Genomic DNA, 13174 nt, shown 5'->3' on the forward strand with positions numbered 1-13174 from the left:
TCCCTCCCTCCATCCCTCCCTCCCTCCCTCCCTTCCTTCCCTCCCTCCCTTCCCTCCTTCCCTCCCTCCCTCCTTCCCTCCCTCCCTCCTTCCCTCCCTCCCTCCCTCCTTCCTTCCCTCCCTCCCTCCCTCCCTCCCTCCCTAGGCCACCCAACCTGTCTGCAGTTCACAGACAACATGATGATGGCGGTGAAGACCTACCTGTGGCAGTGTATCGAGTGCAAGTCCTGCAGCCTCTGCGGCACCTCAGAGAACGACGTAAGTGCCATGGATAACCGTTCCCAGACCTGTTATTCAAAAAGCACCTACTCTGAGCCCAGAGGATTCCTTAAAACTCTAGTTAGCTCCCGTAACTACCTAGCCTTTAGTTCAGCGGGCTACCCGTTGTTCTCGAGAGGTCAGTTCACAGTGGAAGGGATTTAGCATTGTGTCAGTTGTATTATGTCTGTGACGTGGTGTTGTGTCAGTTACCACACTGCTTCAGTTACAGCCCTGTGTCAGTTACCACACAGAGTCAGTTACCACATTGTGTCAGTTACCACCCTGTGTCAGTTACCACACAGTGCCAGTTACCACACTGTGTCAGTTACCACCATGTGTCAGTTACCATTGTGTCAGTTACCACATTGTGTCAGTTACCACACAGAGTCAGTTACCACATTGTGTCAGTTACCACCATGTGTCAGTTACCACATTGTGTCAGTTACCACTCTGTGTCAGTTACCACATTGTGTCAGTTACCACACCGTGTCAGTTACCACATTGTGTCAGTTACCACTCTGTGTCAGTTACCACATTGTGTCAGTTACCACACCGTGTCAGTTACCGCCCTGTGTCAGTTACCACATTGTGCCAGTTACCACCCTGTCAGTTACCACATTGTGTCAGTTGCCACATTGTGTCAGTTACCACACTGTGTCAGTTACCACATTGTGTCAGTTACCACATTGTGTCAGTTACCACATTGTGTCAGTTACCACACTGTGTCAGTTACCACATTGTGTCAGTTACCACATTGTGTCAGTTACCACATTGTGTTAACATTGTGTGTTTGTCTCTGTAGGACCAGCTGTTGTTCTGTGACGACTGTGACAGAGGATACCACATGTACTGTCTGAAGCCCCCCATGACCCAACCTCCTGAAGGTAAGACCACTGGACGGTGCAGTACACATTATAAAGACTGATCCCACACAGCTCAGTGATAATACACAGAGTCTCCTCTCTGACGGACATTCTCACCAGGGAGACTTTGAGTGTGGCAGAGAGTTCCGGAAACAATGTTTTTAAACGTCAAGACATTAAACAGAGGCACAGTACTTACAACTACCAGCACATGAACACAGCGTTGCATTTCTAGTCCACAACAAGAAGATCAAGTGTTTTGACTCTTCCCCCCCCTCTCTCTCTCCTCTACATCTCTCCCCCCTCCTATCTACATCTCTCTCTCTCCCCTCTCTCTCTCCTCTACATCTCTCTCTCTCCCCCTCCTCTCTACATCTCTCTCTCTCCCCCTCCTCTCTACATCTCTCTCTCCCCCTCCTCTCTAAATCTCTCTCCCCCTCCTCTCTACATCTCTCTCTCTCCCCCTCCTCTCTACATCTCTCTCTCCCCTCAACCTCTCTATATCTCTCTCTCCCCTCCTCCTCTCTACATCTCTCTCTCCCCCTCCTCTCTACATCTCTCTCTCTCCCCCTCCTCTCTACATCTCTCTCTCCCCCTCCTCTCTACATCTCTCTCTCCCCCTCCTCTCTACATCTCTCTCTCTCCCCCTCCTCTCTACATCCCCTCAACCTCTATATCTCTCTCTCCCCTCCTCCTCTCTTCATCTCTCTCTCTCCCCCTCCTCTCTATATCTCTCTCTCCCCTCCTCTCTATATCTCTCTCTCTCTCCCCCTCCTCTCTATATCTCTCTCTCTCCCCCTCCTCTCTATATCTCTCTCCCCCCCCTCCTCTCTATATCTCTCTCTCCCCTCCTCCTCTCTATATCTCTCTCTCCCCTCCTCCTCTCTATATCTCTCTCTTCCCCCTCCTCTCTACATCTCTCCCTCTTCTCTACATCTCTCTCCCCCCTCCTCTCTATATCTCTCTCTCCCCTCCTCCTCTCTATATCTCTCTCTTCCCCCCTCCTCTCTACATCTCTCTCTCCCCTCCTCCTCTCTACATCTCTCTCTCCCCTCCTCCTCTCTACATCTCTCTCTCCCCTCCTCCTCTCTCTCCCCCTCCTCTCTACATATCTCTCTCTCCCCTCAACCTCTCTATATCTCTCTCTACATCTCTCTCTCCCCCTCCTCTCTACATCTCTCTCTCTCCCCCTCCTCTCTACATCTCTCTCTCCCCTCCTCCTCTCTACATCTCTCTCTCTCCCCCTCCTCTCTACATCTCTCTCTCCCTCCTCCTCTCTACATCTCTCTCTCCCCCTCCTCTCTATATCTCTCTCTCCCCTCCTCCTCTCTATATCTCTCTCCCCTCCTCCTCTCTATATCTCTCTCTTCCCCCTCCTCTCTATATCTCTCTCTTCCCCCTCCTCTCTATATCTCTCTCTCCCCTCCTCCTCTCTACATCTCTCTCTCCCCTCCTCTCTATATCTCTCTCTCCCCCTCCTCTCTATATCTCTCTCTCCCCCTCCTCTCTATATCTCTCTTCCCTCCTCCTCTCTATATCTCTCTCTTCCCCCTCCTCTCTACATCTCTCCCTCTTCTCTACATCTCTCTCTTCCCCCTCCTCTCTATATCTCTCTCTCTCCCCTCCTCTCTTCATCTCTCGCTCCCCCTCCTCTCTACATCTCTCTCTCCCCCTCCTCTCTACATCTCTCTCTCTCCCCTCAACCTCTCTACATCTCTCTCTCCCCCTCCTCTCTACATCTCTCTCTCTCCCCTCCTCCTCTCTATATCTCTCTCTCCCCTCCTCCTCTCTACATCTCTCTCTCTCCCCTCCTCCTCTCTCTCTCTCCCCCCTCCTCTCTATATCTCTCTCTCCCCCTCCTCTCTTCATCTCTCGCTCCCCCTCCTCTCTACATCTCTCTCTCCCCCTCCTCTCTACATCTCTCTCTCTCCCTCAACCTCTCTACATCTCTCTCTCCCCCTCCTCTCTACATCTCTCTCTCTCCCCTCCTCCTCTCTATATCTCTCTCTCCCCTCCTCCTCTCTACATCTCTCTCTCTCCCCTCCTCCTCTCTCTCTCTCCCCCTCCTCTCTATATCTCTCTCTCCCCCTCCTCTCTACATCTCTCTCTCTCCCCCTCCTCTCTACATCTCTCTCTCTCCCCCCCCTCCTCTCTACATCTCTCTCTCTCCCCCCTCCTCTCTACATCTCTCTCTCTCCCCTCCTCTCTACATCTCTCTCTCCCCTCCTCCTCTCTACATCTCTCTCTCTCCCCCTCCTCTCTACATCTCTCTCCCCTCCTCCTCTCTACATCTCTCTCTCCCCCTCCTCTCTATATCTCTCTCTCCCCTCCTCCTCTCTATATCTCTCTCCCCTCCTCCTCTCTATATCTCTCTCTTCCCCCCTCCTCTCTATATCTCTCTCTTCCCCCTCCTCTCTATATCTCTCTCTCCCCTCCTCCTCTCTACATCTCTCTCTCCCTCCTCTCTATATCTCTCTCTCCCCCTCCTCTCTATATCTCTCTCTCCCCCTCCTCTCTATATCTCTCTTCCCTCCTCCTCTCTATATCTCTCTCTTCCCCCTCCTCTCTACATCTCTCTCTCTCCCCCACCTCTCCCCCTCCTCTCTTCATCTCTCGCTCCCCTCCTCTCTACATCTCGCTCTCCCTCCCCCTCCTCTCTTCATCTCTCTCTCCCCCTCCTCTCTACATGTCTCTCTCTCTACATCTCCCCCCTCCTCTCTCTCTCTCTCTCTCTCTCTCTAGGGAGCTGGAGCTGTCACCTGTGTTTGGATCTATTGAAGGACAAGGCCTCAGCCTATGAAGAGCCATAGCATCACACACACCATAATGGATTTACAGGCTCAGGGCGTAACGTTCAGTCTCACCTCGTTCACTTTCTCAGTTTCTTGTGTGAGGAGAAAGTGCTACCCTCTACCTCTGAAATGGAAACACAACCCTACAGATGCAACACTTCTACAACATGCAATCCTTATCTGCCAATCAGTGCTCTACCTCACAACTTCACAACCAACCACAGACAAACAGGCAATACATTCCACCAGTGATTTACCAGGTATCATGTGAGGTCATAATTAAGCGACATAGGTCAGGACCACTTTGAACCAAAATGTCATTCTGTGCTATAAAAAAAAATATTTAAAAAATTAAAAAACCTCCACAAAGAATAGTAATTAGTTGAAATAGTAATCTTGTTCCACAGTGTTTGACACTGCTGTTGTACCATGTCGTCTCATCTGACTGTTAGCTAACTAGAGATGTTTGTCTTAGCTGAGATCAAAAAAACACTTATGTGCCTGACAAGGAGAGTTTGTGTCTGTTTGACAAACATTTGATTTCGTTTCCAGTCCCGTCCTTGTTTAGATTTCACAGTGACGTTCTTTCATATTTTGCACCAAGACATATTAAATATTTGAAATAGCATTACTCACAGGACTTGTCTAACATCATTTTATCAAGGTGTAACGCAATCCCTCTTAGGGGGTCGTTGCAGCCACTATTTTATATTTCAGCTCGTTTTTTTTTATCCCAGTTTGTGGTTACTAGGATACTAAGTACCCAATGACAACGATCTAAACAGTTATTCATTTAAAACTGGTCGAAATGTCTGGTTGTTGTGACTGTTGCTGTGGATGGATGCTTTGTTTGATAGAGAAAGCAATGCAATCGTGCTCCACTTCAGAGTCCCCAATCTAAATCACGTTACCACACAAGAGGACTTCAGAGTCCCCAATCTAAATCACGTTACCACACAAGAGGACTTCAGAGTCCGCTATCTAAATCACGTTACCACACAAGAGGACTTCAGAGTCCGCTATCTAAATCACGTTACCACACAAGAGGACTTCAGAGTCCGCTATCTAAATCACATTACCACACAAGAGGTTTTGGCGTGTTGTTTAAATAACTGTTTTTGTTGTTGTTGGGAAGATTGATGTAAGGACATTGGGACAATTATAGGACTGCATCCATAGACCATAGAGAGACATAATCACATAGAGACACAATCCATTTACACTGGGTCACAAACATATACAAAACACATACCTCGTGGCTCTACCACCACGTTTCAGTCGGTGAATGGTACAAGGCTATCGTTCGACTGGCGCGTAGGATACCTCGCATTGTCCGCGTTATCATGCGCCCGTTGTTTTTTTTGTACATTTGTATCTTATGTTTTAGTAAATGTCAACTTGTTTTATAGGCTTCCCCTTCCACTTTGTATATCATTCAAAACTTTTAATGTAAAACTTTCCAACATTCTTATACAACGATTCACGTTCTTCCACGTGAACATGGTGGCGATAGATTGCACTGAACAAGGTCGTTATAGATTACATTATAGGACTATTGGATAGATTTTAAAGAACACGGAAACACAATCCTGAAACAGTGGTAGAAGACCTGAAATTGTTTTTAGCGATGTTTTAAAAAAATAAAATTTAAAAAAAAGTATTTAATGCTAAAAATGAATGACGATGTCATGACTGGAAATGTCTTACAGCTATTTTCTTATTTTGTTTTTGCGCTTTTGTGTTTTGATATTGTTTCTCTCCTCAGACAATCATGAAGTAGACTAGATACTGCATATTGCTCGAGCACCCAAAGGGTTCCCTATTCCCTCTATAGTGCACTACTTTTGGGCCCTTGTTAACAAGAGTGCACTAATATAAGGAATAAGATGCCATTTTGAGACGCATCCATGATGTTAATTAACATCTGAATGGTTTCCTTGGTTTCAACCCCCCCATGTGGGCTGTTTTAACAACTTCCTGTTTATATCACCATGCCAACTTCACACTCTTGAGAAATATGTGTCAATATAATTTTGTTTTATATTGGAGACCATCAATTATATATGGATACTATTTTGTGTCGGTTTTGGGTACATTGTTAAACGTTTGTATGTATGTTTTAGTTTTTTTTGTGTTGAAATAAAGATTTAGTCCTTGGTTATACTCTTGACTAATTAATTTGTTTGAGCTGGTTAGTGATATTGCTCTGACATCTGTTTGACATTTCTTTAGTTAAATGTGTTCTGGGATAACAGCATCCCGCTGAAAATGACTAGAATGAAAATGATCTTAGAATGTAAACTGGCTCCATCTATGGTCAAAACTAGGCATCACTGGCTCTTATGGTAGGCATCTACTGGCTCCATTTTGTAGGCCTATGGTCAAAACTAGGCATCTACTGGCTCCATTTTTTTGTCAAAACTAGGCATCTACTGGTTTTCTATGGTCAAAACTAGGCATCTACTGGCTCCATTTTGTAGGCCTATGGTTTTCACCCTCACATGGTACATGAGCGTTAGTACTTCTGTCGCTCTCTGCACATTTATACGCCTGTTCCTTCTCTGTGATCATTACAGACAAGGAACAGTTTGTTGTGTCGTAGTTAAACCATCCAAGGCTTTTTAACTTTTAACCTTGATATATATTAGTAAGAGCTTGGGGGTCATTCAGGGACTTTTTTTAGCCTTCACTCACAATTACATCCTTGTTTTTCAGGCCTGACCTCTGACCTCTCTATAATGGTCCTGTGTGACCCCTGCTTTCCCTGACTAGTAGTCTTCCTGAGCATGTTGAGAACCTTAGGGCCAGTCTGTTTGTGGGATCAGGTCTTCCTGAGCATGTTGAGAACCTTAGGGCCAGTCTGTTTGTGGTATCATGCCAACTCCTTGTCACTCACCTCATGCCAAACATTTGACTTGACAACTTGCAACAGAGTCAAGAGTCTACACGTTTAATATTTTTTATAAAACACGATGCCATAGACCTGGGACCATAGTTTTATCTGTATGCCTGCAACCTAAATGGGGCGACAGGTAGCTTAGTGGTTAGAGCAGGTAGCCTAGTGGTTAGAGCAGGTAGCCTAGTGGTTAGAGACAGGTAGCTTAGTGGTTAGAGACAGGTAGCTTAGTGGTTAGAGACAGGTAGCTTAGTGGTTAGAGACAGGTAGCTTAGTGGTTAGAGACAGGTAGCTTAGTGGTTAGAGACAGGTAGCTTAGTGGTTAGAGACAGGTAGCTTAGTGGTTAGAGACAGGTAGCTTAGTGGTTAGAGACAGGTAGCCTAGTGGTTAGAGACAGGTAGCTTAGTGGTTAGAGACAGGTAGCCTAGTGGTTAGAGACAGGTAGCCTAGTGGTTAGAGCAGGTAGCCTAGTGGTTAGAGCAGGTAGCCTAGTGGTTAGAGCAGGTAGCCTAGTGGTTAGGTAGCCTGGTGGTTAGAGACAGGTAGCCTAGTGGTTAGAGACAGGTAGCCTAGTGGTTAGAGCAGGTAGCCTAGTGGTTAGAGCAGGTAGCCTAGTGGTTAGAGCAGATAGCCTAGTGGTTAGAGCAGGTAGCCTAGTGGTTAGGTAGCCTGGTGGTTAGAGACAGGTAGCCTAGTGGTTAGAGCAGATAGCCTAGTGGTTAGAGCAGGTAGCCTAGTGGTTAGAGCAGATAGCCTAGTGGTTAGAGCAGGTAGCCTAGTGGTTAGAGCAGGTAGCCTAGTGGTTAGAGCAGGTAGCCTAGTGGTTAGAGCAGGTAGCCTAGTGGTTAGGTAGCCTGGTGGTTAGAGACAGGTAGCCTAGTGGTTAGAGCAGATAGCCTAGTGGTTAGAGCAGGTAGCCTAGTGGTTAGAGCAGGTAGCCTAGTGGTTAGAGCAGATAGCCTAGTGGTTAGAGTAGGTAGCCTAGTGGTTAGAGCAGGTAGCCTAGTGGTTAGGTAGCCTGGTGGTTAGAGCATTGGGCCAGTAACTGAAAGGTTGGTGGATCGAATCCCTGAGCTGACAAGGTAAAAATCTGTCATTCTGCCCCTGAACAAGGCAGTTGAACCCACTGTTCCTAGGCCGTCATTATAAATACGATTTTTTTTCTTAACTGACTTGGCTAGTTAAATAAAAGATGGGTGTCACGAGATTTTCTAAACCTGTACTTTGTATCACAAGCTCATCAGAGTGAACGAGGTTGATCAAAATAAACGGCTGTATTTATATGTATTTATTATGTCATTGCGGAATCTCCTTTTCATTATCATGATCGATATCTTTTACAATCACTGTGAAAGATGCCTGGACATATATATCCAGCCATAATGGGACATTATAAACTGGGTAGTTCCAGCCCTGAATGCTGATATCAGACCGTATACCACGGGTATGTCAAAACATTTATTTTTAATGCTCTAATTACGTTGGTAACCAGTTTACAATGACAATAAGGCACCTCGGGGGTTTGTGGTATATGGCCAATATACCACAGCTAATGGCTGTATCGAGGCACTCCACGATGCGTTGTTGGTAAAGCATTCCAGGTGAACCTGGTTGAGAGAATGCCAAGTGTGTGCAAAACTGTCATCAAGGCAAAGGCTGGCTACTTTGAAGAATCTCAAATACAAAATATATTTAAATTTGTTTAACACTTTTTTGGTTACTACGTGATTCCATATGTGTTATTTCATAGTTTTGATGTCTTCACTATTATTCTACAATGTAAAAAAAATTAAGAAAAACCCTCAAATGAGTAGGTGTGTCCAAACGTTTGACTGGTACTGTATATCTATACTTTCAATCATTTTTTTTCAACTGATACCTGGTTGACGAGTCCTGTGACACTTGTGGGGGGTCCTAAGAGCAAGACAGAGTTTTGTCGGCCAAACCGTTCAGACGCAACAGATGTTTTCGTGCTCATTTTTGTCTTTGTGTCCTGGTCTGACAAACGACGCTGTAGATCTGCCACTTTCTACCACAGATGTGGTAGATTGAGACGCAGCCCAATACAGATGTGGTGGATTGAGACGCAGCCAATACAGATGTGGTGGATTGAGACGCAGCCAATACAGATGTGGTGGATTGAGACGCAGCCAATACAGATGTGGTGGATTGAGACGCAGCCAATACAGATGTGGTGGATTGAGACGCAGCCAATTCAAATATGGTGGATTGAGACACAGCCCAATACAAAAAGAAAACAAACAACATTTTGGAATGGAGATTTTTATTTTATTTTGTTAATTAGGGTGTGTCATTCAAACTCTTTTTTTTTTTTTTAATATTGTTTTTTAAGTAACTAAAATCAAATCAAGGCTGAAAAACTCAAACTATACTGGTCTACTGGTCTACTTCAGAGTGACAAATGAAAATAAGGTGCTTATTCTAAATCCATTATAAACATCATTTAACCATTTTTATGTTTATATAATAAAGGTTTTATACAGTAGTATATATACAGTCTGACGTTCCGTTTGGTTATAGAATCTATTAAAGGAACCAGAGAGACAGAGAGAGCCAGAGAGAGAGAGAGATAGTCAGAGAGAGAGAGATAGTCAGAGAGAGAGAGAGAGAGATAGACAGAGAGAGAGAGAGAGACAGAGAGAGACAGAGAGAGAGAGAGAGACAGAGAGGGAGAGAGAGACAGAGAGGAGAGAGAGAGAGAGAGAGAGAGACAGAGAGAGAGGGAGAGAGCCAGAGAGAGAGAGCAGGCAGAGTTATATGTTGATAAACTACACAGTGACTGCGTCCCAAATCGCACCTTATTGTCTTCATAGTGCACTACTTTAGACTAATGCCCAGGCTCCACTACTTTAGACTAATGCCCAGGCTCCACTACTTTAGACTAATGCCCAGGCTCCACTACTTTAGACTAATGCCCAGGCTCCACTACTTTAGACTAAAGACCAGGCTCCACTACTTTAGACTAATGCCCAGGCTCTACTACTTTTCCACTACTTTAGACTAATGCCCAGGCTCCACTACTTTAGACTAATGCCCAGGCTAGGATGTTGCCAGTCTCCACTACTTTAGACTAATGCCCAGGCTAGGATGTTGCCAGTCTCCACTACTTTAGACTAAAGACCAGGCTAGGATGTTGCCAGTCTCCACTACTTTAGACTAAAGACCAGGCTAGGATGTTGCCAGTCTCCACTACTTTAGACTAAAGCCCAGGCTAGGATGTCTCCACTACTTTTGACTAAGGCCCAGGCTAGGATGTCTCCACTACTTTAGACTAATACCCAGGCTAGGATGTTGCCAGTCTCCACTACTTTAGACTAATGCCCAGGCTAGGATGTTGCCAGTCTCCACTACTTTAGACTAATGCCCAGGCTAGGATGTTGCCAGTCTCCACTACTTTAGACTAATGCCCAGGCTAGGATGTTGCCAGTCTCCACTACTTTAGACTAAAGACCAGGCTAGGATGTTGCCAGTCTCCACTACTTTAGACTAAAGACCAGGCTAGGATGTTGCCAGTCTCCACTACTTTAGACTAAAGACCAGGCTAGGATGTTGCTAGTCTCCACTCCGTTAGACTAAGGCCCAGGCTAGGATGTTGCCAGTCTCCACTACTTTAGACTAATGCCCAGGCTAGGATGCTGCTAGTCTCCACTACTTTAGACTAATGCCCAGGCTAGGATGTTGCCAGTCTCCACTACTTTAGACTAATGCCCAGGCTAGGATGTTGCCAGTCTCCACTACTTTAGACTAATGCCCAGGCTAGGATGTTGCCAGTCTCCACTACTTTAGACTAATGCCCAGGCTAGGATGTTGCCAGTCTCCACTACTTTAGACTAAAGACCAGGCTAGGATGTTGCCAGTCTCCACTACTTTAGACTAAAGACCAGGCTAGGATGTTGCCAGTCTCCACTACTTTAGACTAAAGCCCAGGCTAGGATGTCTCCACTACTTTTGACTAAGGCCCAGGATAGGATGTCTCCACTACTTTAGACTAATACCCAGGATAGGATGTTGCCAGTCTCCACTACTTTAGACTAATACCCAGGCTAGGATGTTGCCAGTCTCCACTACTTTAGACTAATACCCAGGCTAGGATGTTGCCAGTCTCCACTACTTTAGACTAATACCCAGGATAGGATGTTGCCAGTCTCCACTACTTTAGACTAATACCCAGGATAGGATGTTGCCAGTCTCCACTACTTTAGACTAATGCCCAGGATAGGATGTTGCCAGTCTCCACTACTTTAGACTAATACCCAGGATAGGATGTTGCCAGTCTCCACTACTTTAGACTAATACCCAGGCTAGGATGTTGCCAGTCTCCACTACTTTAGACTAATACCCAGGATAGGATGTTGCCAGTCTCCACTACTTTAGACTAATGCCCAGGATAGGATGTCTCCACTACTTTAGACTAATGCCCAGGCTAGGATGTTGCCAGTCTCCACTACTTTAGACTAATACCCAGGATAGGATGTTGCCAGTCTCCACTACTTTAGACTAATGCCCAGGATAGGATGTTGCCAGTCTCCACTACTTTAGACTAATGCCCAGGATAGGATGTTGCCAGTCTCCACTACTTTAGACTAATACCCAGGATAGGATGTTGCCAGTCTCCACTACTTTAGACTAATGCCCAGGATAGGATGTTGCCAGTCTCCACTACTTTAGACTAATACCCAGGATAGGATGTTGCCAGTCTCCACTACTTTAGACTAATACCCAGGCTAGGATGTTGCCAGTCTCCACTACTTTAGACTAATGCCCAGGATAGGATGTCTCCACTACTTTAGACTAATGCCCAGGATAGGATGTCTCCACTACTTTAGACTAATACCCAGGATAGGATGTCTCCACTACTTTAGACTAATGCCCAGGATAGGATGTCTCCACTACTTTAGACTAATGCCCAGGATAGGATGTCTCCACTACTTTAGACTAATGCCCAGGATAGGATGTCTCCACTACTTTAGACTAATGCCCAGGATAGGATGTCTCCACTACTTTAGACTAATACCCAGGATAGGATGTTGCCAGTCTCCACTACTTTAGACTAATGCCCAGGATAGGATGTCTCCACTACTTTAGACTAATACCCAGGATAGGATGTTGCCAGTCTCCACTACTTTAGACTAATACCCAGGATAGGATGTTGCCAGTCTCCACTACTTTAGACTAATGCCCAGGCTAGGATGTCTCCACTACTTTAGACTAATACCCAGGATAGGATGTCTCCACTACTTTAGACTAATACCCACAATAGGATGTTGCCAGTCTCCACTACTTTAGACTAATACCCAGGATAGGATGTCTGCCAGTCTCCACTACTTTAGACTAATACCCAGGATAGGATGTTGCCAGTCTCCACTACTTTAGACTAATACCCAGGATAGGATGTCTCCACTACTTTAGACTAATACCCAGGCTAGGATGTCTCCACTACTTTAGACTAATACCCAGGATAGGATGTCTCCACTACTTTAGACTAATACCCAGGATAGGATGTCTCCACTACTTTAGACTAATACCCAGGATAGGATGCCAGTCTCCACTACTTTAGACTAATACCCAGGATAGGATGTTGCCAGTCTCCACTACTTTAGACTAATACCCAGGATAGGATGTTGCCAGTCTCCACTACTTTAGACTAATACCCAGGCTAGGATGTCTCTCCACTACTTTAGACTAATACCCAGGATAGGATGTCTCCACTACTTTAGACTAATACCCAGGATAGGATGTCTCCACTACTTTAGACTAATACCCAGGATAGGATGTCTCCACTACTTTAGACTAATACCCAGGATAGGATGTTGCCAGTCTCCACTACTTTAGACTAATACCCAGGATAGGATGTCTCCACTACTTTAGACTAATACCCAGGCTAGGATGTCTCCACTACTTTAGACTAATACCCAGGATAGGATGTCTCCACTACTTTAGACTAATACCCAGGATAGGATGTTGCCAGTCTCCACTACTTTAGACTAATACCCAGGATAGGATGTCTCCACTACTTTAGACTAATACCCAGGATAGGATGTTGCCAGTCTCCACTACTTTAGACTAATACCCAGGATAGGATGTCTCCACTACTTTAGACTAATACCCAGGATAGGATGTTGCCAGTCTCCACTACTTTAGACTAAAGACCAGGATAGGATGTTGCCAGTCTCCACTACTTTAGACTAATACCCAGGCTAGGATGTCTCCACTACTTTAGACTAATACCCAGGATAGGATGTTGCCAGTCTCCACTACTTTAGACTAATACCCAGGCTAGGATGTCTCCACTACTTTAGACTAATACCCAGGATAGGATGTCTCCACTACTTTAGACTAA

General features: G+C 45.4%; 1 protein-coding gene across 1 annotated transcript in view; it reads left to right on the forward strand.

Moving 5' to 3' along the window:
* The window catches only part of LOC112247579 (zinc finger protein DPF3-like), a 59939-nt gene extending 53860 nt beyond the window's left edge, over positions 1-6079 (forward strand). The window contains 3 exon segments of the mRNA XM_042321417.1: positions 146-258; positions 1064-1145; positions 3867-6079. Of these exon segments, the coding sequence (XP_042177351.1) occupies positions 146-258; positions 1064-1145; positions 3867-3934 (263 nt within the window). The 3' untranslated portion in view covers positions 3935-6079.
* The last annotated feature ends 7095 nt before the right edge of the window (positions 6080-13174 follow it).

Source organism: Oncorhynchus tshawytscha, linkage group LG05 (genome assembly GCF_018296145.1).
Source record: "Oncorhynchus tshawytscha isolate Ot180627B linkage group LG05, Otsh_v2.0, whole genome shotgun sequence".
NCBI classification, from domain to species: domain Eukaryota; kingdom Metazoa; phylum Chordata; class Actinopteri; order Salmoniformes; family Salmonidae; genus Oncorhynchus; species Oncorhynchus tshawytscha.